Below are 25,435 nucleotides of genomic sequence, written 5' to 3'. Positions count from 1 at the left end.
GAATCCACAAGTCACACTTTAACTCAGTAATCAGGATTAAAACCACCCTGAGAATTTTTTAAAGTTTTCCAAGTTCATGACTTTTCTTTGCAAGGGTCCCCTAGTTGGACTTATCGCTAAATGTGACAACAAATAGTTTGAGCATCAAATAAGGGTGAACTATAACTTCTCATTCTGTGGAATCTTGCATCAAATTTGTCCACAGAATAACATTGGTTTCACTTCATTGTATGTGAAACATACAATGAATATTCCCAAGGCTTATGATATGGTGCCCTGTGAATAGAGGTCTTTGCTATGAACAGTTCTATGTAATCAAAGTCTTCAAAACTGAGAAAACAATATTTTATTTGTGTTATTGGTTACAGAGTGCAGTTATGTGATTTCTTTTAGGAAAGTAAAATCACAGTGACTTGGACTTTATTAGTTGAAGACATGGGTATTCACATTACACAATGATAGTGGGGTAGAATGTACAAGGGCAAAAGTAAAATGTACATAGGTATCACAGAGTTTTTAACTATCATCTATTCAGAATAATCCATGGGGATTAATCCATGTAACTCATTGACCAACCATATGTAAAGGCATCAATATCACCAAATTTGCCAATCCCATTAAAACTGGTAAATTAGCATTGCCTTATAACTAAATCACCCTCCTTAATAAACGTTGGCCATTTCAGATCCTGATGTTTCAATATATAATATTCTTCCCTCCAGATTCACTTGTAGAATGACTGACAGGAACGGTTATTGTCTCACTGAAAGTGTTTCTGGGCTTGCATTCCCTCACCAGGATCACCCTAGAACACAGATACCGCATGACCTTCTCAGAAAGCCATATTTCCTTCTGCAAATGTTGTACTCATCTCATTATTAATCTTACCAGCATGCATGGAGCATGGAGACGAAAATATGTAGGTATTTCCTCAATCCTCCTCCAGGAGATTCCAGTAACTCAGGCATAGACATGAAGGAGCAAGCTGCCAATGAATCTTTGATTGGCTCACCTTCTGTTGGGGAAGGGGCCAGATGCTCTTAGATGTAAATCACTACTCAGCACAGTACACGAAGAAGATGACTCTGTGTGTGTGTGTGTGTGTGTGTGTCTGTGTGTGTCTGTGTGGTGTGTGTGTGTGTGTGTGTGTGTGTGTGACTAATTGTGTGATGATGTGGGGGTTTTCACAGTATATTGTGTGGTCTCCTGGTCTCCCTTGCAAAAGTTGGCTAAACTATGGCCTCAGCCTAAAGGACGAACACACCATCAGCTCCAACAGAGCCTGAAACCTAATTCTACATTTCTTGTACTATAGTGTTTGCCAATTACTTATTTTAATAGTGCCTTTAGCTAATCACACCCAGAGTCACAATTGAGTAGCTTACAGGCAAAACAAGGTGCAGGAATAACCAGATGACTGTAATTCAGTTCCTGTTCTCCAGTTTCCATTTCTGATTCCCGCATCCAGGTTTAGAATGAAAGCTGCCTTTGAAGGTCTGTCATGTTTTCACATCCCCACTGGCTGCACCATGACAGGTGTACATTAGCAATTTGCATTAGTTTTGGAAATAATGACATTTATGATGCAACAAACAAGGTGCAGACAGGCATAAGATTTTACAGTGAGGTATAATTAGTGGAGTTAAGCCTGTGATTGTGGATTACCACATGCCAATACCAGTTAAGTGGCTCCCTGATTTTATAATTCTTAATTTCAAATCTCTGTGTCATTTCTATCTCTTTGATCTTCTCCAGTCCTACATCCACCCTAAGTATTGGCATCTTCCAATACTGACTGTCTGCAATTTCAACCTGTGGTGGCCATGATTTCAGCTGCCAAAGCCTAAACTCTGAAACTTCCTCCCTTAACCTCTCTCTCTTTCTCTCCATTAAGTTGCTCCTCGATACCTAACTACCCTCCTCTGTGGTTCAGCTAAAGTATGTCTGATAATGTTCCTGTGGAGCTCTTTGGAATGGCTTGCTATGATAAATGTATTACGTAATGTAAGTTGTTGTTTGATTGGTGTATTGTTTCAAATACTTTATGAAGCTAGAGAATGAATGTATTTTGTTACTGATACCTATTTTTAAAAATGCCTGAAAGCAAATTGTGGAGGAATGCATTCTTGGATACAGCTTAGAAACTATATGTACGAAAGGCAATTACTGCCCATCACTAGTTATGTGTCAACCCATGGGCAATGTTACAGGCGAGATGCTTGAGAATGGAGGGCAAAGGTTATCCAACTAGGAAGTGTGTGTGTGTGTATGTGTGTATGTTTGTGTGTGTCTGTGTTTGTGTCTGTGTGTGTATGTGTCTGTGTTTGTGTGTATGTTTGTGTGTGTGTGTATGTGTGTGTCTGTGTGTCTGCGTGCGTGTATGTGTGTGTGTATGTGTGTGGTGTCTGTGTTTATGTGTGTCTGTGTGCATTTGTGTGTGTGTGTATGTGTGTGTGTGTAGTCCTCTGCCTCTGTGTGTGTCTCTTTCCCACTATTATTGACCCTCACCCTGACCACTGTCCCTGTCTATGATCCCCTGCGCAGTGAGCTCAGTGGGGACTGGGTGTTCTAAAACAGACACTACGTGGCTCAGTTCTGCAGCAATCAGTGCACTGGCATCCCAACCCTTGAGGCCACAGCCGATTTTTCTATTCCCACCCCCTCCTTACTATTTTTAAAAAAATACTTAAACCAATATTAAAGAGAATAAATTCAAACCACCATAAGCACTTATGACTGCAATCTCCTCCCACTTCACATAAACACAGTTAACGAGCCCATCTGACGTATCCTTCCTCATCACTGGGTCCCAATCCTGAAATGCTCTCCCTACGAGCACTGTGGGAGCATACTTCACCAGTGGTTCAAGAACGGCTCACCGCCACCTTCCCAAGACCAAATGGGGATGGGCAATAAATGCTGGCTTTGCCAGCGATGCCTTCATCTTATAAAGGAATGATAAATGGAGGTGCAGCCTGACTCTGCCTGTGGTGATTCTTGGACTTTCTTCCAGAACCCAGATCATCAGTTTAATAAAATGTTCTCCCGGTAGCCAAGCAAGTGTAAGTGTGAAGTGCTCACACTCTGGACTTGTACACGTATGCTCTCCAGCACTATGTGCAGGCTTAGAGTGAGACAAGCTCCCACAGCTTGAGGCTGGTGTAACTTACACTCATGCAATTTACCTTCATGGAGAGAACAGTCACTGACCCACTTCAATGATTCAAAGAAATCACACACACAGCGGCTGGTCCCTGAGCAACAAGTGTCTCTTTCCTTGAGAACTTACTGAGACGATACAGCCCCTTTGAACAGTTCTTGTCTTACTATCTACAGTACTTTGATAATTGTCTTAATTAACACCCTCCATTTCCCCCAGTTATGTTACTTCAAAGCCACTATCTTCAATGCCCATCATAAATTCCAGTCCATGGCCACTGACAATGTCCTTCTCTCTGGAGACTGTCTAAAGCTGATCCAAACTGTTCAGATTCGAACCAGACCCAGTGCCCAAGCTCACACCGAGCCCCATTCTACCTCGAAGCTATGCCTCCATTTCAAATCTTGTTCTCACTTTCAAATCCCTCCTCCCAAACTCAGGTAGTGTAGCGGTTAGCGTAACGCTATTACAGCGCCAGCAACCTGGGTTCAATTCCGGCCACTGCCTATAAGGAGTTTGTACGTTCTCCCCGTGACTGTGTGGGTTTCCTCCGGGTGCTCCGGTTTCCTCCCACATTCCAAAGACATACGGGTTAGGAAGTTTTGAGCATGCTATGTTGGCGCTGGAAGTGTGGTGACACTTGCGGGCTGCCCCAGAACACTCTACACAAAAGATGCATTTCACTGTGTGTGTTGATGTACGTGTGACTAATAAAGATATCTTATCTTAACCTCTTCCAGTCCTACAAACCCTTGAAATCGCCATCTTCTCCATTTCTTGCCTCTCAATCCTTCAAAAGCTTGATCACCCTCCCACTGTTGGCCAAGGTCCAACAATGGAATTCCTGCCTTGAACTTCTTCACCTCTCTTCCGTCTTGTTAGGTTCTACATAAAACCCAGCCCTTGTCCTTCTGCTCTGAGACTCCCCATGTAGCTCAGCATTAATTTTTGTTTTGTGACACACTGAGAAAGGGCCTTGAAACCCAACAGCTAGCTTAATGCAAGGTGATGTTGTAAAGGAGCACCACTAAAGGAACATCTGCACGTTGCTACCCAACAGTTTTTGCAAGACTGTTTCCAACAATTGGATGAGGAGTTGTGCCCACATTCCTCACACACAGGGAGGGAACTGTCTCCAAGAGGACTCAGACCCAATTAATGGACTCAGATAAATCACACGGAGACTCTGGGATTTTGGAATCTTGTGCCTCTCAAATAAACCTGCTGGTTACAAACATATCTGCTTCTATTAGTAGTTGCAATGGTTTTAAATTACTTTATCTGTGTGGTGCACAGTGATAGCCAAATTTTCATTTGATGTGCATGTTCTCTCATGCTATTTGAAGGTGAAACAGCACCCCATGAAATAGAAACCAAATGTCTCATGCGACGTACAATGCTGAGCCTTGGAGTTGAAAGCCTTAAAGGCAGGAGCCAGTGTCAATGGATGACCTTGTTAAAGGTGTACTATGGCATTTGATAAGAATGGAACCAATGTAGTGACAACAACCCTGCACTGACAAGCTGGGATAGAGATGTGGATGGATTGAAATTGGGCTTCAAAGACTTGGTAAAATGATTGTGAACATTTTTTTTAAGATATCAGTGAATCCATCCCCGAAGTGAGAAAAGCTAATTAACCTTCCAAGCAGGTCCTATCCTCAAACATTCAGCTCAGTCTTTGGGCTGTCAAAACTCATCCAACGTCCAAGGGGAAGTCTGCAAATGCTATGCCCTGTCCTCTTGAAAGCAATCCAACAAAACTCCACAGTCTAAAAGCTAAAAATTACAGATGCTGGAAATCTGAAGTAAAACACAGAGAATGTCTGCCATGCTCAGCAGGTCAGGCAGCATCTATGGACAGAGAAATGTAGACAGTATGACCATCAAATGAAAGGTCTCTGAAATGAAACACTAACTCAGTTTCTTTCTTCACACATTCCGCCTGACCCACTAAGTACCTGCATCATTTTCTATTTTTATTTTAAAACCCTACACTTTCTATCTAACCTTCCAGCTCCACTCTACACAGTTGGTCCTCAGCATGAAGTCTCTGTGGACTTTGTAGCTCAGGACCATCACCTTCTACCCTGTCTAGCATCTCTATTAGAACTCATAACTTTCAGGCCTATTTTAAATCTATTTTCCAAACCAGTTCTTTTAGAAAGATAAGAGCCAACAGCAATCCCTATGCAAAAAAAAAGACCTGAGAAAAAAAGCACCTTTCCCAACCTCAGAGTGTCCTTCACAGCCAATGAAGTACTTTGTTGGACTGTAGTTACTGTGAATTCCTGGAGTTCTGAAGACAACCAGCATTAAACTGCAGCCCCACTCTCCCAATTCAAAGGGAATATACAAAGCCTTGTGGGATGACTTACAGCAAGGAGTTCCTGGCCAACATCCCTCTCCTCAGCCAGTCTCCTTTCCCCAGCCAACACCATAAAAGGAAACATTTAGTGCCATTTGCCTGACTTGCTGTTTGTGGGAATTTGCTGCACTGCGATCCCACCTGTGAAAGCTGTGCTGATGGCTCGTTCATCAGGTTCTTTCCTGCTGCTTGTACCACATACAAGCTTCAATCTGTGAGTTCCAGTTGTTTCTGCAAACTGAATATTGCGTTAATGCTTGTTGGTGCCTTGATCCCTCCAGAGAAAAGTTATTAAACACTGATGTATATTGCATAGGGAAAGTTAGCATAATTCTACCTCTGATCATTAACCAGAGCTGTAATGTCTGCTGTTGTGGGCAGTTTGATGTTTGGAATAAATCAATGAAGTCTGTCACTATATGTGATTGACACTTTTGTGATCTTTTCGAGGGATCTACTGGATTGCCAATTCTGTATTGGGAAGAAGGAAGATTATTATGTTACAAACAATCTGCTGAAGGAACTCAGCAGTCGAGAAGCATCTGTGGGGGGAAAGGAACTGTCAATGTTTCGGGTCAAAACCTTGCACCAGGATCACCAGTCCCGATGCAGGTTTTCGACCTGAAATGTTGGCAATTCCGTTCCCCCCACAGATGCTGCTCAACCCGCTGAGTTCCTCCAGCAGATTATTTGTTGCTCCAGATTCCAGCATCTGCAGTCTCTTGTGTCTTCAAGATAGTGATGTGGTATGATAACAACAAGTTGTCAGTCCATTTCACCATTCTCCTCTTTTTAGTTTCCATTGTCTACAATGAGCATGTGGTTATAATGGCTTATGTTCAAGAATTTCTCCTGAGGTACTGGGATTATATCTTGGCAAAAATTCAACTGTTTAGTCTGAGGCTGTCCAGGAATTTAGGAACAGTGCGGGAGAGGAGACCATTCAGCCTGTCAGACCAGTGCTGGTTCTTTCGATGAGCCATCCAGTTAGTCCCATTCCCCATATTTGTTTAATTTGTCCAACACACAAACCGGCCTCCCCTCCATTGACTCCAAGCAGCCAGCATGATCAAGGACCCCGGTCCATGACCATCCTGGTCATTCTGTCTTCTCGTCTCTCCTGTCAGGCGGAAGATACAAAGAGATCACGAACCACCAGACTCAAGGACGGCTTCTATCCTGCTGTTATCAGACTCTTGAACCGACCTCTCATACGCTAAAGGATGAACTCTTGATCTCCCAATCTACCTCACTGTGGCCCTTGCACTTAATTTGTTCACCTGTACTGTACTTGCTCTGACTGTAACTCTATATTCTGCATTGTTTTCTTTTTACTACCTCTATGTAGTTACATATGGCATGATCTGAAGGATGGCACACAAAGGTTTTCACTGTATGTTGGTACATGTGCCAATAATAAACCAACACCAATTTCTTTCTCCTTGTGAAGTCTCTGATGCTCTGAAAGTGAATATGACCACCCTCCCATCAGGCAGGGCTCCCAAATCCAAACCACTTGAAATGAAACAAGCTTTTCCTTTTTCTATTCACTTTCAACCTGTGCTTTCTGCTTATCAGCCCTGTGGACATGGAAAACAAACAGCACATCCAGCTTATTATACAGAACCTGAGGATGTACTGCCTTAGAGGCAGGAGCCTTTTTACAGGGTTACCTCAAACTGTAAATTAAAGGAAGGAAACAAAAATCTGGTGTAAAACCTTCATAATTTGGAACAGTTTTTTCAACTCTCCTATAAAACTTTTCTACTCTAAGGAAAGCAAAAAACTGCAGATGCTGGAAATCTGAAATAAAAGCAGAAAATGCTGGAGATACTCAGCAGGTCAGGCAGCATCTGTGGAGGAAGGAACAGAGTTAATGTTTTGGGAAAGAAACTCTCGTCTAAACTGAGAAACATTGGAAATTAAACACTTTTTAAGTTGCAGAGAAGGGGCAGGGGCATTGAGGGCAGAGGGACCTGTGACAGAGTGGAGAACGAGAGATCCTGAATGATAGTAGAGCTGCAGGCTGGCAGAGGGTGCTGAAGGCTTCTCAGTCACAGCTGATCTGTCTGGAGGAGATGTGAGAAGATTATTGAGGGAAGGGGAGAGACAGTGCAAGGCCACCACATATAATAGCCACAGCATCTTTCAAATTCAACATGAAGCTAATCAAAACCTCTGTGGCCAGTTTTTGTCATGTAAGATGAATTTTCTGTTAAGAGATTAAAACTGAAATGCCTTAGATGTTGGGAATATAGTATATTTTTTGTACTTATTCAATCATGGGTTGTGGGTGTCATTGACAAGGCTGGCACTTACTGCCCACTACTGAGTATCTGACTGGCTGTGCCATTTCAAAGGGTTTTCAAGTTAACCTCATTGCAGTGGGTCTGAAGTCTCATAAAGACCAGACCAGGTAATGAGGATGGATTCCTTTTCTTGAAGGACCTCAGTGAACCAGATGGGTTTTTGCAAACCAATTACTTCATTGTCAGCATTGTAGATGGTGACTTCTATTTTTTTTTTAAATTCCAGACTTATTTAATTACTAGATTTTGAATAACCCAGCTGATGTAGTGGGATTCAAACTCACCTCTCTAAAATACAGGCAGTCATAGAGTCACAGAGCAATATAGCAGATACAGGCCCTTTGGCCCAACCTGTCCATGCCGACCACGATGCCCACTCAGCTAGTCCCAATTTCCTGCGTTCGGCCCATATCCCTGTAATTCCCCTCCATGTACCTATCCAAGTGCTTCTTAAATGATACCATTGTACCTGCCTCACCCACTTCCTCTGGCAGCTCGTTTCATATACTCGCCACCCTCTGTGTGAAAAAGTTGCAGCTCAGATCCCCTTTAAACCTTTTCCCTCTCATCCTAAATCTATGCCCCCTAGTTTTGGACTCCCCTACCCTGGGGAAAAGACTGTTACCATCCACCTTATCTATGCCTCTCATAATCTTAAACACTTCTATAAGGTTGCCCCTCACTCTCCTAAGTTCCAAGGTCCCAGGTTACGACAGGGTTCCACTCCTGAGAACTGTCTGTAGGTCAGAAATGAACAAAAAAACTTTGTGGGAGAGGATCCCAGAAAGAGCTGCGACGGGAGAGCGAGTCGGCCTCACTGACTCAGCGAATGAGTCTGCTCAGTACTCCCAGCTCTGCTCAGCTCCACCCAGCCCCCTTATCAGCTGCACCCACCCAGCAGCTCGGGTTGGGTTGGTGGGGAGAGAAGGCACGTTGAAATGCCCCGTTCCCACCCGGCAGAAGATGCCGGAGGTCCCACAGCAGCCGGCAAATTCATCCCCATCCTTCGTGCTGGTCTCCCAAACGCTCGCTCGTATGTATGGACTGTCCATAAGTCAGGTGTTCGTAACCTGGGGAGGACCTGTACGCCAAAACTGTAACTAGTGTAAATATAAAGTATTTACTGCAAATACATGCACTATTCATTAATCTTTTTGATGTTAAACAAATATGAGCTTTATACCTAAGCCTTTATGACTGGCCTTTGGACAATGAGGAGACCTCTGCCTAGAAATTTATCCCCATTGGTAGTGCTAAAGGCATCTGGTCAATGAAATGAATTCTGGACACAGTACAACGCACTGATCCCACCATACAGCACAGTTTGTGTTATTGTTGACAATTTCTTGTCAGGACTGATGTGTAATATTCTGCTAATCTGGATTTACAATAATAACTTTTAAAAGACAGTTGGACAGGTACATGGATGGGAAAGGTTCCGAAGGTTATGGGCCAAATTCTGGCAAGTGGGACTAACTTCGATGGGCATCTTGGTGGGCATGGACCTGTTGGACTGAGGGGCCTGTTTCTGTGCTGTGTGACCATGGAATGGTGATGAGGGGTTCGTGCATCTTGCTGCCTACAAGATGCCAGGTGAGTGGGAGGTGAGGAAAATCACGCTCTGGGGTCATGAATGGGGTTGAGAGTCCTGCTGTCACTCTGATCCCTTCTATCTTACCAATGCGCCTCAAGGACTGTCGGCGTAGAGCCAGAGTCTGTCATCACTTCTGTTCCCCACACCAGCCTTAACAAATCCAGTATGGACATCATTGTGAATTTGTCGCAGTCTCGGACTCCCACTGATTGGATCACTGTGCTGACTCACTTCCCTGTTCAATGTTATCACATTCACCACCTTGTGTTTTTTTCACCAACACAAAATTAAAAAACGAAACTATAGAGGGTCTTGTCTATGCTTGAGGAAGAAACTAAACTCTAAGTGGTAAACATCTTGGCCCCCACTGCAGATAGACCTGGACCCAAATGTCAAATACTCATGAAAATAATAAGGTTTCATCAACAAACTTTTAAGCAACCACGGAATGAAAGCGCCTAATTGCCTGATGGGTGACACTCCTTGTGGCTAAGACTGGGTGGAGTGAGAGTCTTGTGTGAGAGATATCAGCAGTTCAGAAGTGGAGCAGCTTTTCCTTTCATCTATTGGTACAGAACACAACTTGTTTTTACTGTAATCCAGCAACACACAGCCCCACCCTGATAACTTTACTGCTCAAACGTTCTCCCTCAGGACAAGAGCCAGGCTCAAACCCTTCAGAGCAGTACAAATCAAATTATAAATCATGGAGTCCACAATGACCATCAAGCACCCATTAATCTTACACCAATCTCATTTTATTCTCACCACATTCCCATCAACTTCCCGCAGGTTCTACCACACACCTCTGGCCTACTAGGGATAATTTATAACCAATTAACCTACCAACCTGCATGCCTTTGGGATTTGAGAGTGCCTGGAGGAAATCCACGCAAGTCACGGAGAGAACATACAAATCCCATACAAGCAACACCGGAGATCAGAATCGAACCTGGGTTGCTGGAGCTGTGAAGTAGCTGAACCATTATGCTGTCCTAAGCTGTTATAAATTATAAGAGAATCAAGGGATATGGGGTTTGGTGCAAGAAAGGAGTGCTGAGGTAAAACGATATTGAATGGTGGGGCAACCATGAAGGGCCGAATGGCCTACTCCTGCTTCTAGTTCTTATGTTCCTATAAGGCCATAAGAAGCATTCTGCAGAAGGTTCACTGCAAAAGGCAAATGGGAGCTGAGTGGGCCTTGCAGGGTGGGTAATCTCATCATTGGTAACTGGTCCCAGACAGGAAGGAACATTGGTTAAAGCATTCACTTAAAATGGAGCAGTAAAATGAAAAGGTAAGGACTTGTAGAGTGCTCTTGCATCTCTATGAGACTATCAAAGGACTTTACAGCCAATGACACACATTTAGAAGCATTGTCATGACAGTCAATTTGCACTTAGCGCACTCCCAGAAACAGCAGTGAGATGGTGATCACAGAATCTCTCTTAGCAAGGATGATTGCAGGATAAACATTCCCCAGGATACTTGAATAATTCCTCTGCTTACGTCCCCCAAGAGAGCACAGTTTAATGGTTCATTTGAAAGAAGGCTCCTTGAACACTGTGGTACTCTCTCAGTGTTGGACTGGAGTGCCAGCCTCGAGTTTTCCAGTCATTTCTCTGGAGTGAGGCTTGAACTCAGAACTTTCAGGCTTAAAAGAGAGAGCCCTGCCAACTAGAGCCTACATGTTAGGTTCAGACCAGGTCAGATGAATGCTGTTGGATAATTTGCTGAATTTTATCGCACGTATCCTTTGGCAATGTATTAGTCTTTTCTTCTACTTTTCTAGGTTGGGACAGGTCTCAATAACATTTATAAGCACTCTGACTTGGGTCAGGTTTGGACCTGGTTTTAATTTTGTGTCAAACGGAGCCACTAATAACACCATATATCCTCAAATTCCAATAGCTAACTTAGACATTGTGGTCTGTTCTTGTCAGTGATCAGTCTGTTGTAAGGACACTTATCTTTGAGTCACTGTCTAGCATTGTACAGGAGTCAGAGTGCCTCCATATACTGAATGCTTCTTCATTAACCTGAGTATCATATATCATGCAATACACAGGGCCAAGATTAACATGGTACATTGTGGCTGATGCAACTTCACTTAACATGGTGAATAGCTGAGAATGGGAAGGGAAGGTGGGAACACGAAGGAGTCTGCAGCTGAGGTAGTGATGCATAGACTGGCGTGGATGGGCCTGTTCCTGCTCTCAGCTCTCTTCCACTAAACCTTCAACCTTAGCAGCTACATGGGGCAAGGCTCACAAAGACACTAGTTCAGAGGCACCTTGGAGTATTTAATGTAAAACGATGTTAAAATGACTCATTAGCATGCAGAACTTTTTAAAGTATACACATCTCTGGGCTGCCGATGATGACTGGATCTGTATAGACCATGTTTAGCTTTCCAGATACCTGCTGAGGCGTGGTGCAGACCAGTTGAGTTCTTCTGTTAGTTGTGCATATGGCTAAACATTTTGGAGATTGACATAACTTCCAGTTTATCTCTTGTTTTAGGGTGGTGGGACAGATTCGGTGGGTTTTAAAAGTCCTATATAACCGTTGCTGATAATTCTGTGACATGCCAGAGGGATGTTGAAGGGCGGCTGGGACCCTGAGATCAGGTGCTCTTCGGGATGTTCTGCAGATTTTTAAGCTCCAGTTCCAGTTGACGTATTCTCACGCCCTTCTGCGTAAGTTCCTCCTTTAACCTTCGGATCTCGTCTTGCTGTCGGAAGAACATTCGGAGAAGCTAAAGGAAGAATATTAAACAATTCAGTCAGAGTTGGAAGAAGGTGGATTTGTTTGTTATTAATTTACCTTTATTTTCCTCTCCCATCCCATCTCACCAAACTCCGAGACCTGGGACTCAACACCTCCCTCTGTAACTGGATCCTTGACTTTCTGACCAACAGACCGCAATCAGTGAGGATAGGCAGCGACACACCTCTGGCACATTATTCTCAACACTGGACTCCTTGGACTCTGTCTTTACCTCTTGCTGCCTTGGCAAAGCAGCCAGCATAATCAAAGACCCCGGCCACCCAGGTCATTCTCTCTTCTCTCCTCTTCCATCAGGTAGAAGATACGGGAGCCTGAGGGCACGTACCACCAGGCTTAAGGACAGCTTCTATTCTACTGTGATAAGACCATTGAACGGTTCCCTTATACAATGAGATGGACTATGACCTCACGACCTACCTTGTTGTGACCTTGCACCTTATTGCACTGTACTTTCTCTGTAGCTGTGACACTTTACTCTGTACTGTTATTGTTTTTATCTGTACCAGCTCAATGCACTCTGTACTAACTCAATGTAACTGCACTGTGTAATGAATTGACCTGTACCATTGGTGTGCAAGACAAGTTTTTCACTGTACCTCGGTACAGGTGATAATAATAAACCAATACCAATACCATGTTATGCTCTCTCTCTGTCTCCTCGATACTTATCAACCCAATTTGAACTATACTTGTATTCAGACCCTTAAAGAATTCAGGTGTGCCTTAAATGCAAATTTTAAACACAAATTCTTAATTCTACCTCTCTTGGTTATTCCATTATTGTCACTTTAGTATTTATTTTTGCACTACTTCAGGTTGCTCTACAATCTTTGCGCCATTCCGTTGTTTTGCATGAGTCATTGTATTTATTGTTGTATTCATTATTACCACGTATACTGTTTGTGAACTTCATGCAAGCAAGGAATTTCATTGCACCCTGGTCTATAGGATAATAAACTAATCTGAACTAATCTGAATCTGAAAAACACAAGAAAATAGGAGCAGGAGTCGACCACTCGGCCCCTTTCCCACCACTCAAAATGATCATCTGCCCCCAGGTCTCAACTCCTCTTTTGTGCCAGTTCCCCAAAGCCCTCATCTCTGCAATCTTTTGATTCTACCTCCTCTTTAAATCCCTCCAATGATCCTGCCTCCACAACCCTCTGGGGTGGAGATTTACAGGGGTTCACCACCCTCTGTAAGAAGTGATTCTTATACATCTCAATATTAAATGACCGTTCCCATATCTTACAACTACGTCCCCTCGTTCATAGAATCATAGAACAGTACAGCACAATACAGGCCCTCCGGCCCACAATGTTGTGCCGACTTTTAAACCTCGCCTAAGACTATCTAACCCCTTCCTCTCACATATCCCTCTGTTTTAAATTCTTCCATATGCTTATCTAGTAATCTCTTGAATTTGACCAATGTACCTGCCTCCACCACCACCCCAGGCAGCACATTCCATGCCCCAACCACTCTCTGGGTAAAAAACCTCCCTCTGATATCTCCCTTGAACTTCCCACCCATTACTTTAAAGCCATGCCCTCTTGTATTGAGCAATGGTGCCCTGGGAAAGAGGTGCTGGCTGTCTACTCTATCTATTCCTCATAATACTTTGTACACCTCTATCATGTCTCCTCTCATCCTCCTTCTCTCCAAAGAGTAAAGCCCTAGCTTGCTTAGTCTCTCCTCATAATCCATACTCTCCAAACCAGGCAGCATCCTGGTAAATCTCCTCTGCACCCTTTCCAACGCTTCCACATCCTTCCTATAATGAGGGCGACCAGAACTGGACACAGTGCTCTGTTGGTCTAACCAGAGTTTTGACCCTGCCAGTAGTGGAAACGTCTCAACATCTACTCTTGGGATCTTGTATGTTTCAATAACATCACCCCTCATTCTTCTAAATTCCAAAGAATACAGATCTAACTTTTTGTTAGCCATTTGTGACAGGACAACCCTCTCGACTTGGTGAATCTCTGCAGGACTGCCTCCAATGCTTGGTACATCCTTTTTTAAATAAATGGACCAGAATTGTACACAATCCTCCAGGCATGGCCTTACCCTGTACAGTTGTAATAATACCCCTTGCGACAAAGGCCAATGTGCCATTTGCCTTGCTAACTCTTTGCTGTATCTGTTTGCTAACCTTTTGTGTTCCATGCACAAGAACATCTGGATCTCTCTGCACTCGAGTCATTTGCAAATTGCAAATGAAGTATAACAATAACACTAAAATTATAGTGTAAAATATGGAAAAAATTGCTGACTTTGACCAGCTTATTAACTAAAATCTGCAAAAACCAAGTTTTCATTGTTTGCTGTGTTCATTATTAAACATTACAAATAGTAATATATTATCAATAGCTTTAACGTTGGAATGCTATAATCAGAACTGTTGATTATTTTTAAAAATAGGCAATTTAAAGTAATTTAAAATTAATTGCAGTTTTATTTGAATTGTTAAACAAAATTGGAATGCCAATATTTTTGGATGGTACAAAAGGGAATCCTTTTGGTTTGAGGGGGGAGGGCAGCGAGGCAGGGTGGAGAGAGGGGGAGTGGTGGGGGTGGGAGGATGATGTGGGAGGTAGAGGTGGGGAGTGATGGGGTAGATAGGTTGTTGGGGAGGAGAGAAGGTGATAGTGAAGGTGAGAGAGAGGGGAGGGAGAAGGGGGTGGAGAGAGGAAGGGAGTGCAAGAGAGAGTGGGGGGGGAAGGAAAAAAGACAGTGGACGTGAGGTATGGTGTCTCAAATTGTAGATCAAACAGCATAAAGTACCATGGAGGGTAGTAATCATCTCGCAGAGGGTGGTGAACCTCTGGAAGTCTCTGTCCTGGGTGCTTGTGGAGGTTAGACCAGGTTAGGTACTTAAAGAGGAGGTAGATAGATGCTGTAGAGAGACACAGCATGGGAACAGACCCTTTGGCCCACTGAGTCTGCCCCAACCATCAACCCCCCTCGCCCTCACTTTTACACAGATCCTACCCTCTCCCATTTAATTCCTCTCACATTCCCATCGACTCCACCCAGATCCTACCACACCTATCACACTCAAGGGGAAATGTATGAGGGGGCAACATTTGAAAGATCAGGGAATTGAGGGCAACATGGAACTGGCTCAGAAGGGGAGAGGAGGCCTGGAACAGATCAGCCAGGATCATAATGAATGGTGGGGCAGTCTTGAGGAACTGAGTGGCCTACTGCTGCTCCTATTTTGTTATTTCCTTAAGCCCCAAGGTTCAATCAAGAACTTACTGTGGACTCCATGCCGGAGAAGAGTCAGGGATTTGATCCAAGCTGGGAAACTGTTGCAGGGCTCAGTTTAGCATGGTGGAGGGGAGGGATGGAAAGTATTGAAAGAGCAAGTTTAACCCTATGTTCCAGTGTGTCACCAGACCCACCTCATTCTCTGTCCGAGGTGGTACATTTTCCAGTAGATCAATTCCATTCACTACCACACTTTTCTTGTCCTTTTTTGGTGGCTTGAAAGCAACATTTGTGGATTTGTAACCTTCCTTCAGAGACATTAGAATCGGATCTGTAAGAACAACAACACAGACTAGAAGAGCTTAGGAAAGTGACGGAGGAAAATGAGCAACTAATTCTACCCTCAGATCGCAAATCATAGAGCCGTAGAACAACACAGCACAATACAGGCCCTTCGGCCCACCATGTTGTGCCGACCTTCAAACCACTCCTAAGACTATCTAACCCATTCCTCCCACATATCCCTCTATCTTAAATTCCTCATATGCTTATCTAACAATCTCTTGAACTTGACCAACGTATCAGCCTCCACCACCACCCCAGGCAGTGCATTCCATGCACCAACCACGCTCTGGGTGAAAAACCTCCCTCTGACATCTCCCTTGAACTTCCCCCCCATTACCTTAAAGCCATGCCCTCTTGTATTGAGCATTGGTGCCCTGGGAAAGAGGTGCTGGCTGTCCACTCTATCTATTCCTCTTTAATATTTTGTACACCTCTATCACGTCTCCCCTCATCCTCCTTCTCTCTGATGAGTAAAGCCCTAGCTCCTTTAGTCTCTCCTCATAATCCATACTCTCTAATCCAGGCAGCATCCTGGTAAATCTCCTCTGCACCCTCTCCAACGCCTCCACATCCTTCCTATAATGAGGCGACCAGAACTGGAGACAGTACTCCAAGTGTGGTCTAACCAGAGTTTTGTAGAGCTGCATCATTACTTCGCGGCTCTTAAACTCGATCCCTCGACTTATGAAAGCTAACATCATTAATTATAAAACTTTCTTCCTGAAGACCCATTTGTTAAACAAATTAAAGCTGTTTTATATTAAAGAGCAAAACATACGTTAAGCTAAATTCAGGACATTATTTCAGGTTAAACAGCGATAACTGTGCATTTATATAGTGCCTTCAATGATGTAAAGTGTCCCAATGAATTTCACAGAAGCATTATCAAACCAAATGACGGCAGTCACATTTGCAATTGCATAGGAAGGAGAGAGAGGCTTTTCAAGGAGGAGGGAGAGGTGGGGTGCAAGTAGAGTGAGAAGGGAATTCCAGAGGGGAGAACCGATAAAGGATCTTAACTGATAAAGAGAGAAACATTCACTCTCCTCCCTCCACAGAAGCTGCATGACCTTCTGAGTGTTTCCAGCATTCTCTGCTTTTATTTCAGATTTCCAGCATCTGCTAGTTTTTTTTTGATTTTTAAAATTTTGTCAAACATAATGGAAATAGGAGCAGGAGTACGCCATCTGAGTCTTCGAGCCTGCTCTGCCATTCACTAAGATCATATCCCAGTGCCATTTTGCTGCACTATCCCCTTGCCTCTTGATTCCCTAAAATTCAAAAATATATCAGTTCCTACTTTGAATGAACTCAATGACTGAGCTTCCAGGGTAGAGAGTTACAAAGAAACACCACCATCTGAGTGAAGACATTTCTCCTCATCTTAGTCCTAATTCTGAGACTTTGACCCGTTTCTAGGTTTCTCAGATTACAATAGACTTCATGGGCCAGACGCAGGCAAATGGGATTAGCTCAGGTAGGCAATTTGGTCAGCATGGCTGAATAGGGCTGAAGGGCCTGCTTCTGTGCTGTGTAATTCTATGGCAATGAAGAGCAGTCAGCACATGGATCAGATACCTGGGCAGAGCAGCAATGAAGTATCCTTTATGAAGCAATGGATACTGAGATGGAAGATACTGTGGTTTTACTTTCTGTATGGATGACGAAGGTATCTGTCTCACACATGGTCCAACAGCATTAGTTGGAAGGAAGGATGCAAAGCCTTCCCACCAATGGCAGAGCAGCAAGTGTGGGGGACATGCAGATATCCGAGGAGAATGGAGCCGGAATGGGATTACCGAAGAAGGATAACACAAAGGATGGACCTAGGTAGGTAGTATCTACATCCATCATCAAAGATCCCCACCATCCGGGCCATGCCAGCTTCTCACAGCTACCATCGGGCAGGAGGTACAGAAGCCTGAAGTCCCACACCACCAGGTTCAAGAACAGCTACTTCCCTTCAACCATTTGACACAACTGGCACAATCCTAATCACAACAACACTATGAGCACTTCGACCACTTTCAACTGTTTATTTTTTGGTTCTAATTGTGTTCTTTCTTGTAAAAATTATGTATAATTTATGTTTACTTTATGTTTTTCTTGTGAATGCTGCTCATTGAATGCTGTGTGCCTGTGATGCTGCTGCAAGTAAGTTTTTCATTGCACCTTTGCACACATGTACTTGTGCATACGACAATAAACGACATTGATAGATGTCAGCTGACTTTGCCTCACCTAGTGTTGCCCTGTGCAGGAATCAGATGTGCACAGGCTTGGACTCATCAACACCAATCCTAGATGCATAGAGCACAGAAACAGACCCTTCAGCCCATCGAGGCTGCACTGATCAATAATCCCACTTTACTCTCCTGTGTACTCATCAACTACCCCCAGATTCTGTCATTTACCTGCACACTGGGGACAATTAACAGTAGCCAGTTAAGCTACTAACCTGCTTTTAGGTTCACACAATAACCACTAGGGTATACAGGTCTAGAGAACAGCAAGAGTCAGCAAAAAGACAGAAGTAGAACAATATAGCACAGTACAGGCCCTTCAGCCCACAATGTTGTGCCGACATTTTATCCTGCTCTATGATCTATCTAACCCTTCCCTCCCACATAGCCCTCCATTTTAAGATCATTCATGTGTCTATCTGAGAGTCTCTTAAATGTCCCTAATGTATCTGCCCCCACAACTTCTGCAGGCAGTGCGTTCAACGTACCCACCACCCTCTGTGTAAAAATCTTACCCCTGACATCCCCCTTATATCTTCCTCCAATTACCTTAAAATTATGTCCCCTCTGCATATTATTGGAATTTGAAGATAAAATTGATGCTGTCAACAGAATTAAGGCAAAAGTCAACAAGTACATGAGGAAAGAGAGGGTGGGGGGAGGATAAACACCAGCACAGGATCTCTGAGCTGTACACTCCATGTAAGGAAGGAAACGTCCCACCATTCAAAGGCTCCGCCAAGAAGGAAAGAGCTTCTCTACTTTCTTCGGGAGGCTCGATCACAGGCAGGCAGAGGCACCACTGCCAAAGATGCACATCGAATCTCCGAAAGCAAGCACCACAGGCTGGTGAAGAACCACCATACCTTTCCATTTTAATAGGTACTGGGCTTCAACTCAGTGTGTTAAGTACAATAAATGGTTGTCTTGTTAACCTACACTGGTTCTTGCTCTTTGTTGCTCTTATCTCCATCCCTGGCTGCTGGGAGAGGGGTGTGAAAAATCCTACCGTGCGGATTGCTGTTCATTAGATATTCCTCCTGGCAGATATTCTAATTGACCGTTTTGGGTGCCTCTGTGATGAAACTGGTTCAGCTTGCTTTGGTGAGTCAGAGGAAGCGGCTGCTGGCTGTCAGCAGGGTTGCAGAAGTGAAGGAGGGAAGGGGTGGGTGGTAACCGATGAACTGGCTACAGTTCGGTACGATCCTTACAACAACAACCGCAAGTCTCTACCGAACAATGTGGAAGATTACCCAGGTTTTTGAAACATTGCCCGGGTTTGTCAAGGAAAAGGAGGACAAAGTCTAACCTGGACAATCACTCCCCAGTCAGCCTGCTCTCAATCAGAGTATTGCCTGCAATTCTGGTCACCTCACTACAGGCTTTAGAGAGGGTGGAGAGGATGCTGCCTGGATTAGAGGGCATGTGCTATGAGGAGAGGCTGGACAAACTTGGGCTCTTTTCTCTGGAGTGGTGGAGGCTGAGGGTGTTCTGTTGGAAGTGTATAAAATTATGGGGCATAGATAGGGTGGACAAGCAATATCTTTTTCCCATTATTGAGTGATCCAAAACCAGAGGGTATGCACTTAAGATGAGAGGGGATAGGATCAGAACAGACATCAGGGGCATGTTTTTTACTGAGAGAGTGGTGGATGCCTGGAATGCATTGCCCGATAGGGTAGTGGAGGAAAATTCATTGGGAGCTTTTAAGAGGGGCTTGGACGGGCACATGAATGAGAGGAAAATGGAGGGATATCTGCAGGTAGAAGGGATTAGCTATGTCGGCACAACATTGTGGGCTGAAGGGCCTGCTCTGTGCTGTACTGTTCTATGTTCTCTGTTCTACTCAATAACGCCCAGTCTGGGTTTTGCCGCAGGCAATCAGCTCCACACCTCAACCTCTCAAACACAGGCTGGAGAACTGAGGTGAGGGTCACTGCTCTTGTCATCAGGACAGCATTTATCTGAGTGTGGCATCAATGAGCCTCAGCAAAGCTGGTGTCAATGGGCTTCAGGGGCAGAACGGTCCATTGGTTGGAGTCATACTGTGCACAGATGAAGGGTTACGGTTGTTGGAGGTCAATCATCCCAACCTCAGCCATGTGACTGCAGGAGTTCCTCACGGTAGTGCCCTGGGCCCAATCATCTTCAGCTGCTTCATCAGCGACCCTCCTTTTATCTTAAGGTCAGAAGTGGGAATGTCTGTGGATGTTTACACCATGTTCAATTCCACTTGTGACTGCTCAGCAAAGGAAGCAGTGAATGATACAGCAGGACCCAGACAACATTCAGGCACGGGGTGGTAAGTGGCAAATAACATTTGCACCATGGAAGTGCCAGGCAACGACCATCTCCAACGGAAGAGAATCAAACCACCTACTCTTGATCAACAAGCAATCTGCTGGAGGAACTCAGCGGGTCAAGAAAGGAATTGTCAATGTTTCAGTCCTGATGCAGGGTTTCGACCTGGAACGTCGACAATTCCTTTCCTCCCACAGATGCTGTTCGACCCACTGAGTTCCTCCAGCAGATTGTTTATTGCTCCAGATTCCAGCATCTGCAGTCTCCTATGTCTCCATCTACCCTTGATGATACAATGGCCAGATCCCTTAGCACCAGAGGGTCACCATTGATCAAAGACCAAAGCACCAGCCGTGATAATATCATGGCTATGAGAGCAGGTCAGAGGCTGGATATCCTGTGGCAATTGACTCACTCCCTGACACTCTGAAGTATCAGGTCAGGAATGTGACGGAACACACTCCATATGCTGGAAGAGTGCAGTTCTACAACTCTCAAGAAGTTTGATACCATTTAGGACAAAGTAATCTGCTTGATTGGCATCCTCTCTACAAACATAAACACTCATTTCCTCTGCCAACAGCACACAGTAGCTGCAACGTGTTTCATCTACGAAACGTACTGCACTTATGTGCCTTGTCTACTATGACAACACCTCCCAAATCTATGACCTTTACCACCAAGAAGGAAAAGGGTAGAAGGTACCACCTGCAGGTTCCTGTCCAAGTGACCAGCCATCCTGACTTGAAAATAGATCACTGGTCCTTCAGTGTTGCTGGGTCTGAATCCTTGAACTCCCTACTTGAGGACTTCACCAGAGGGATTGCAGTGGTTTAAAAAGGCAGCTCAGCACCAATGTCTCAAGGGCAATTAGGGAGGGACAATAAATGCAGGCTTGCTAGCAATGCCCACACCCTGAAAAATGAATAAATGATAAAACACTTCTTTCTACATAGTAATAATAGCAAAATATCCCAAGGCACATCACCAGAGTGTTACCAATGAACACTTTACTGAAACAAAAACAGAAAATGCTGGAAATGCTCAGCGGGTCAGGCAGCATCTGTGGAAGGAGAAACAGTTAATGTTTCAGGTCTGGGATTCTTCATCAGAATATTTTATTGAGCCATACGAGGAACTATTAGGGAAAATGATCAATGGCTTGGTCAGAGAGGTTGGTTTTAGAGGGAGAGTTAGATAGAGGATTATGGAGGGTTTTCTAGAGCTGACGGCTCTGGCAGCCGAAGGCATGGCTACCAGAGGTGGAGTGGTTAAAGATGAGAAAGACTAGAGGGCAAAGTCAGAGGAGCGCAGAGAATTTTCAGCTGGAGGAGATTGTAGAGATAAGTAAAGATATCACTCTGGAGTGAGTTAGAAACAAGAGTGAGAAGTGTAACATCTAGGCAAGAAATGCAGACCACTTTGCATATCAGAAAGTCAGAATTGGGTTTATACAGATGTTGCATTAAAGACAGCCAAGTAAAACAGCAGATTAGTTCCTGTGGTATTCAGCTCTTGTTACAGGACATCCCTGGGTAATGAACGGGTTCCGTTTTTACAGACGTCTATAAGTCGATCTTGTCCGTAAGTCAGAAAATACACAGAAATCACACATTACAGTAACCGCACCTTCAACAGTATTGTAATGAATGGCATCAGAAGCACATAAGACTAGTAAGACTGAATTACTAAAAGTGGAGAGAGGAAACCAGTTCTGCCATTTCTAGGAATGAATGCATGTATGTACGTCAGATTTTTGAATTTAATATTATGAGAGCCCTTTATATGTCGGGGTGTCCAGAAGTCGGGTGTTTTCTACCCAGGGACAGTCTGTAGTATAAAATAGTGAGCTGTCCAGAGTGTGCAACAAATAAAAAACAATTATTTTCACAGAAACATAGACTGATAGAAACATCATCAAAGGAGACTATTCAGCCCTTTGTTCTGTTCTGGCTCTCGATAAAGCTCTCTGATCGGTTTCATTGCTCCTGCTCCTTTCCAATAGCCCTATAATTCGTTTGAAGAATTCTTTTAAGGGAAAGCACAATGATGTGAATCCCCTAATTTAACCTCACTTGTCTGACAGGAACCAAGTTTTTCTTTTGGTTCAAGGGTTAATAGGTGCTACTATTCACTGTGGATCACTGCGGGACATGCCTTCTTCTCGTTACTTCCTTCAGGGAGGAGGTACAGGAGCCTGAAGACCCACACTCAACGATTCAGGAACAGCTTCTTCCCCTCCGCCATCAGATTTCTGAACAGTCCATAAACCTATGAATACTACCTCGTTATTACTTCTTTTTGCACTATTTATTTATTTTGTAATTTATAGTAATTTTATGTCTTTGCACTGTACTACTGCTGCAAAACAACACATTTCACATCATGCAAAAGTCAGTGATAATAAATCTGATTCTGATTTAGCTTTATGACTAATGACAACAAGAGCCCTAGGTCCATAGACTGGCACGTCCCTTAATTCAGGACTCTGACTGACAGTCCCACGAACTGACTTGGGACTGTTGATACAAATGGCACAGAATATCAAAGGCTCAGACCTCTGTTCATGCCACTGAGCCACTCTTCGGCTGTTAGTGCAGGCTCCGTCCCTGGTGTCATCGGGTAGATATCTTCTTGGTATGTTTCAGACTGAGAAAACAAAAGCAGTCAAACACATTGAAATAGAATTGGTCACAAGGAGGATGACTCAATGCCTATTTTTGAGCAAACAGATTAAATTATCTCATAAGAAATTATCTGCCCATCACCAGCCACCTCAAACCAATCTTAGAGAATCCCTCACACAGAACAGCTCAAGAAGGAGACCTCGTTAAAATATTCGAATACTGGCATATTCCCATAACCCTCCCCACCATCGAGGACATTTTTAAGAGAAGGTGCCTCAAGAAGGCGGCATCCATCACTAAGGACCTTCATCATCTGGGACGTGCCCTCTTCTCGTTACTACCAGGTACAGGAGCCTGAAGACCCACACTCAATGATTCAGAAACAGCTTCACCCCCTCCACCATCAGATTTCTGAACGGTCCATGAACCCATGAACACTTACCTTGTTTATCCTTTATTTTTGCACTATTTATTTATTTTTGTAATTTATAGTAATTTTATGTCTTTGCACTGTACTGCTGCTGCAAGACAACAAATTTCACATCATCTAAGTCAGTGATAATGAATCTGGTTTTGATTCTGATTCTGTTCCATTGCGACAGAAGAAGGCTGTTCTACCAGTCAGTTACAGGTCATCCTTGGGTTACAACAGGGTTCCATTCCTGTGAACTGTTCGCAACCCAGACAGTTTGCAAGTTGGAAATGCAGCCATGAACTGAGTTCCCACGCAGCAGAAGATACCTGCAGTCCCGCAGCAGCCGGTAAATCCACCCTGCCGGTCTCCCAAATTCTTGTCCGGGCATGTCCCTCCCAACCATCAGTAGTACCTATAGGAGGCACTGCCTCAGGAAGGCAACATCCATCATCAAAGATCCCCACCATCCAGGCCATGCCATCTTCTCGCAGCTGCCATCGGCAGGAGGTACAGAAGCCTGAAGTCCCACACCACCAGGTTCAGGAACAGCTACTTCCCTTCAACCATTCAGTTCTTGAACCAACTGGCAAAACCCTAGTCACTACAGTTTAGCAACACTATGACCACTTTGATCACTTTGCACTAAAATTGACTTTTTTTTATTCTAATTGTGTTCTTTCTTGTGAAAATTGTTTATAGTTTATGTTCAACTAATGGTTTTCTTGTGAATGCTACTTATATGTGCCTGTGGTGATGCTGCAAGTAAGCTTTTCATTGCACCTGTGCATACGTGTACTTGTACATATGACAATAAACTTCACTTTGACTGTTATGTATGGGCTGTAAGTTGGGCATTTGTAACATGGGGAGGGCCTGTAGATCACAGATGTGCCACAGTTAGATTCCAGCCACCCTCCTAACTTCCACACTACTTGACTCCATTACTCTATTGAATGAACCCCTTGGTTTTTTGGGAGGATATTCTAGACTTTCACCAGCATTCCTGTTGGGAAATAGGTCCTGATATTGCCCAGGATGATTCTGTTCTAATTTTAAATTATACACACCATTATTTTCAGAATGTCAACACTCCAGCGGACATAATTCCACATCCATTCCGAACTTGCTGATTCCCTCTTCCTACTGGGTTCCTGTGCCAGAAAAACTTCTCTGAGACCAAGGCTCATTCCTCAAAGGAGGGAAGCTTGACTGGAGTGGTTCCAGTATTTTATTGACCATTTCAGCCTGAGTAAGAGGTCAGGGGCAGAACCATGCACAACCCCTCTCCTAGTGTGCTCGGGAACTTCCCTGGTATGACAGAGGGTCTCATTAACTTGTGAAAATTAGCAGGTCAAGTCATATTCATTGCACAAGTATGTTGAGGTACAGCAACAATGAAAAACGTGCCTGCAGCAGCATCACAGGCATGCAGGTACAGACAACACAGAGTATAAATTAAATTTAAATTATACAAGACAGTGAAGAGTAATAAGTGTGTGCAGAACAAGACATTAGTGCAAAAAAACACAATCAGAGACAAGTCCATGGCAGTGCAAGAGGTGGTCCATAGTGTTCTGTTGCTGAGGTAGGGTTAGGGTTGTGCAGGTTGGTTCAAGAACTTGATGGTTGTAGGAAAATAGCTGTTCCTGAACCTGGTGGTGTGGGACTTCAGGCTTCTGTACCTTCCGCCTGATGGTAGCAGCAAGAAGAGGGCATGACCCGGATGGTGGGGATCCTTGATGACAGTTGTTACCTTCTTGAGGCAGCACTGGGGAGGGCTATGCCTGTGGTGGACCGGGCTGTGTCTCGGGTACCTTGCTGCAAACTCTGGGTCACTCAAAATTGGGTCCATGTTCCACACCGAAACATGGGCTTTCAGGTTGGGGACTCTGTTTGGCATGTGTCCCAGCAAAAAGGCTTCCACTAAATCAAGCCTGGTGGCTAAGAGGTCTCAGAGTCAGCACCCTGGAAAAGTTCCCAGGTAAGCTCACTGGCGTTGCAAAATAGGAAAAGGGTATTAATTATGAAAATTTAAAATGTGTATGTCTGCAAAATAAAACTCTTCTC

The 25,435-nt window shown here is 44.0% G+C and overlaps 1 protein-coding gene across 2 annotated transcripts in view; it reads right to left on the bottom strand.

Moving 5' to 3' along the window:
* Positions 1-331: 331 nt before the first annotated feature.
* coro2ba (coronin, actin binding protein, 2Ba) overlaps positions 332-25,435 on the bottom strand; it is a 159,038-nt gene continuing 133,934 nt past the window's right edge. For both annotated transcript variants that reach the window (XM_052040328.1, XM_052040327.1), the window contains 3 exons: positions 22,885-22,975; positions 15,632-15,768; positions 332-12,189 (listed from right to left, as the gene is read on the bottom strand). In XM_052040328.1, coding sequence (XP_051896288.1) covers positions 12,058-12,189; positions 15,632-15,768; positions 22,885-22,975 — 360 coding nt within the window. In that variant the 3' untranslated portion in view covers positions 332-12,057. The remainder of the gene's footprint in view (positions 12,190-15,631; positions 15,769-22,884; positions 22,976-25,435) is intronic.

The sequence above is a fragment of the Pristis pectinata genome, chromosome 28 (genome assembly GCF_009764475.1).
Source record: "Pristis pectinata isolate sPriPec2 chromosome 28, sPriPec2.1.pri, whole genome shotgun sequence".
NCBI lineage: Eukaryota > Metazoa > Chordata > Chondrichthyes > Rhinopristiformes > Pristidae > Pristis > Pristis pectinata.
Note: the sequence above shows the minus strand (reverse complement) of the source record. Positions and strands in the feature narration are given on the sequence as shown.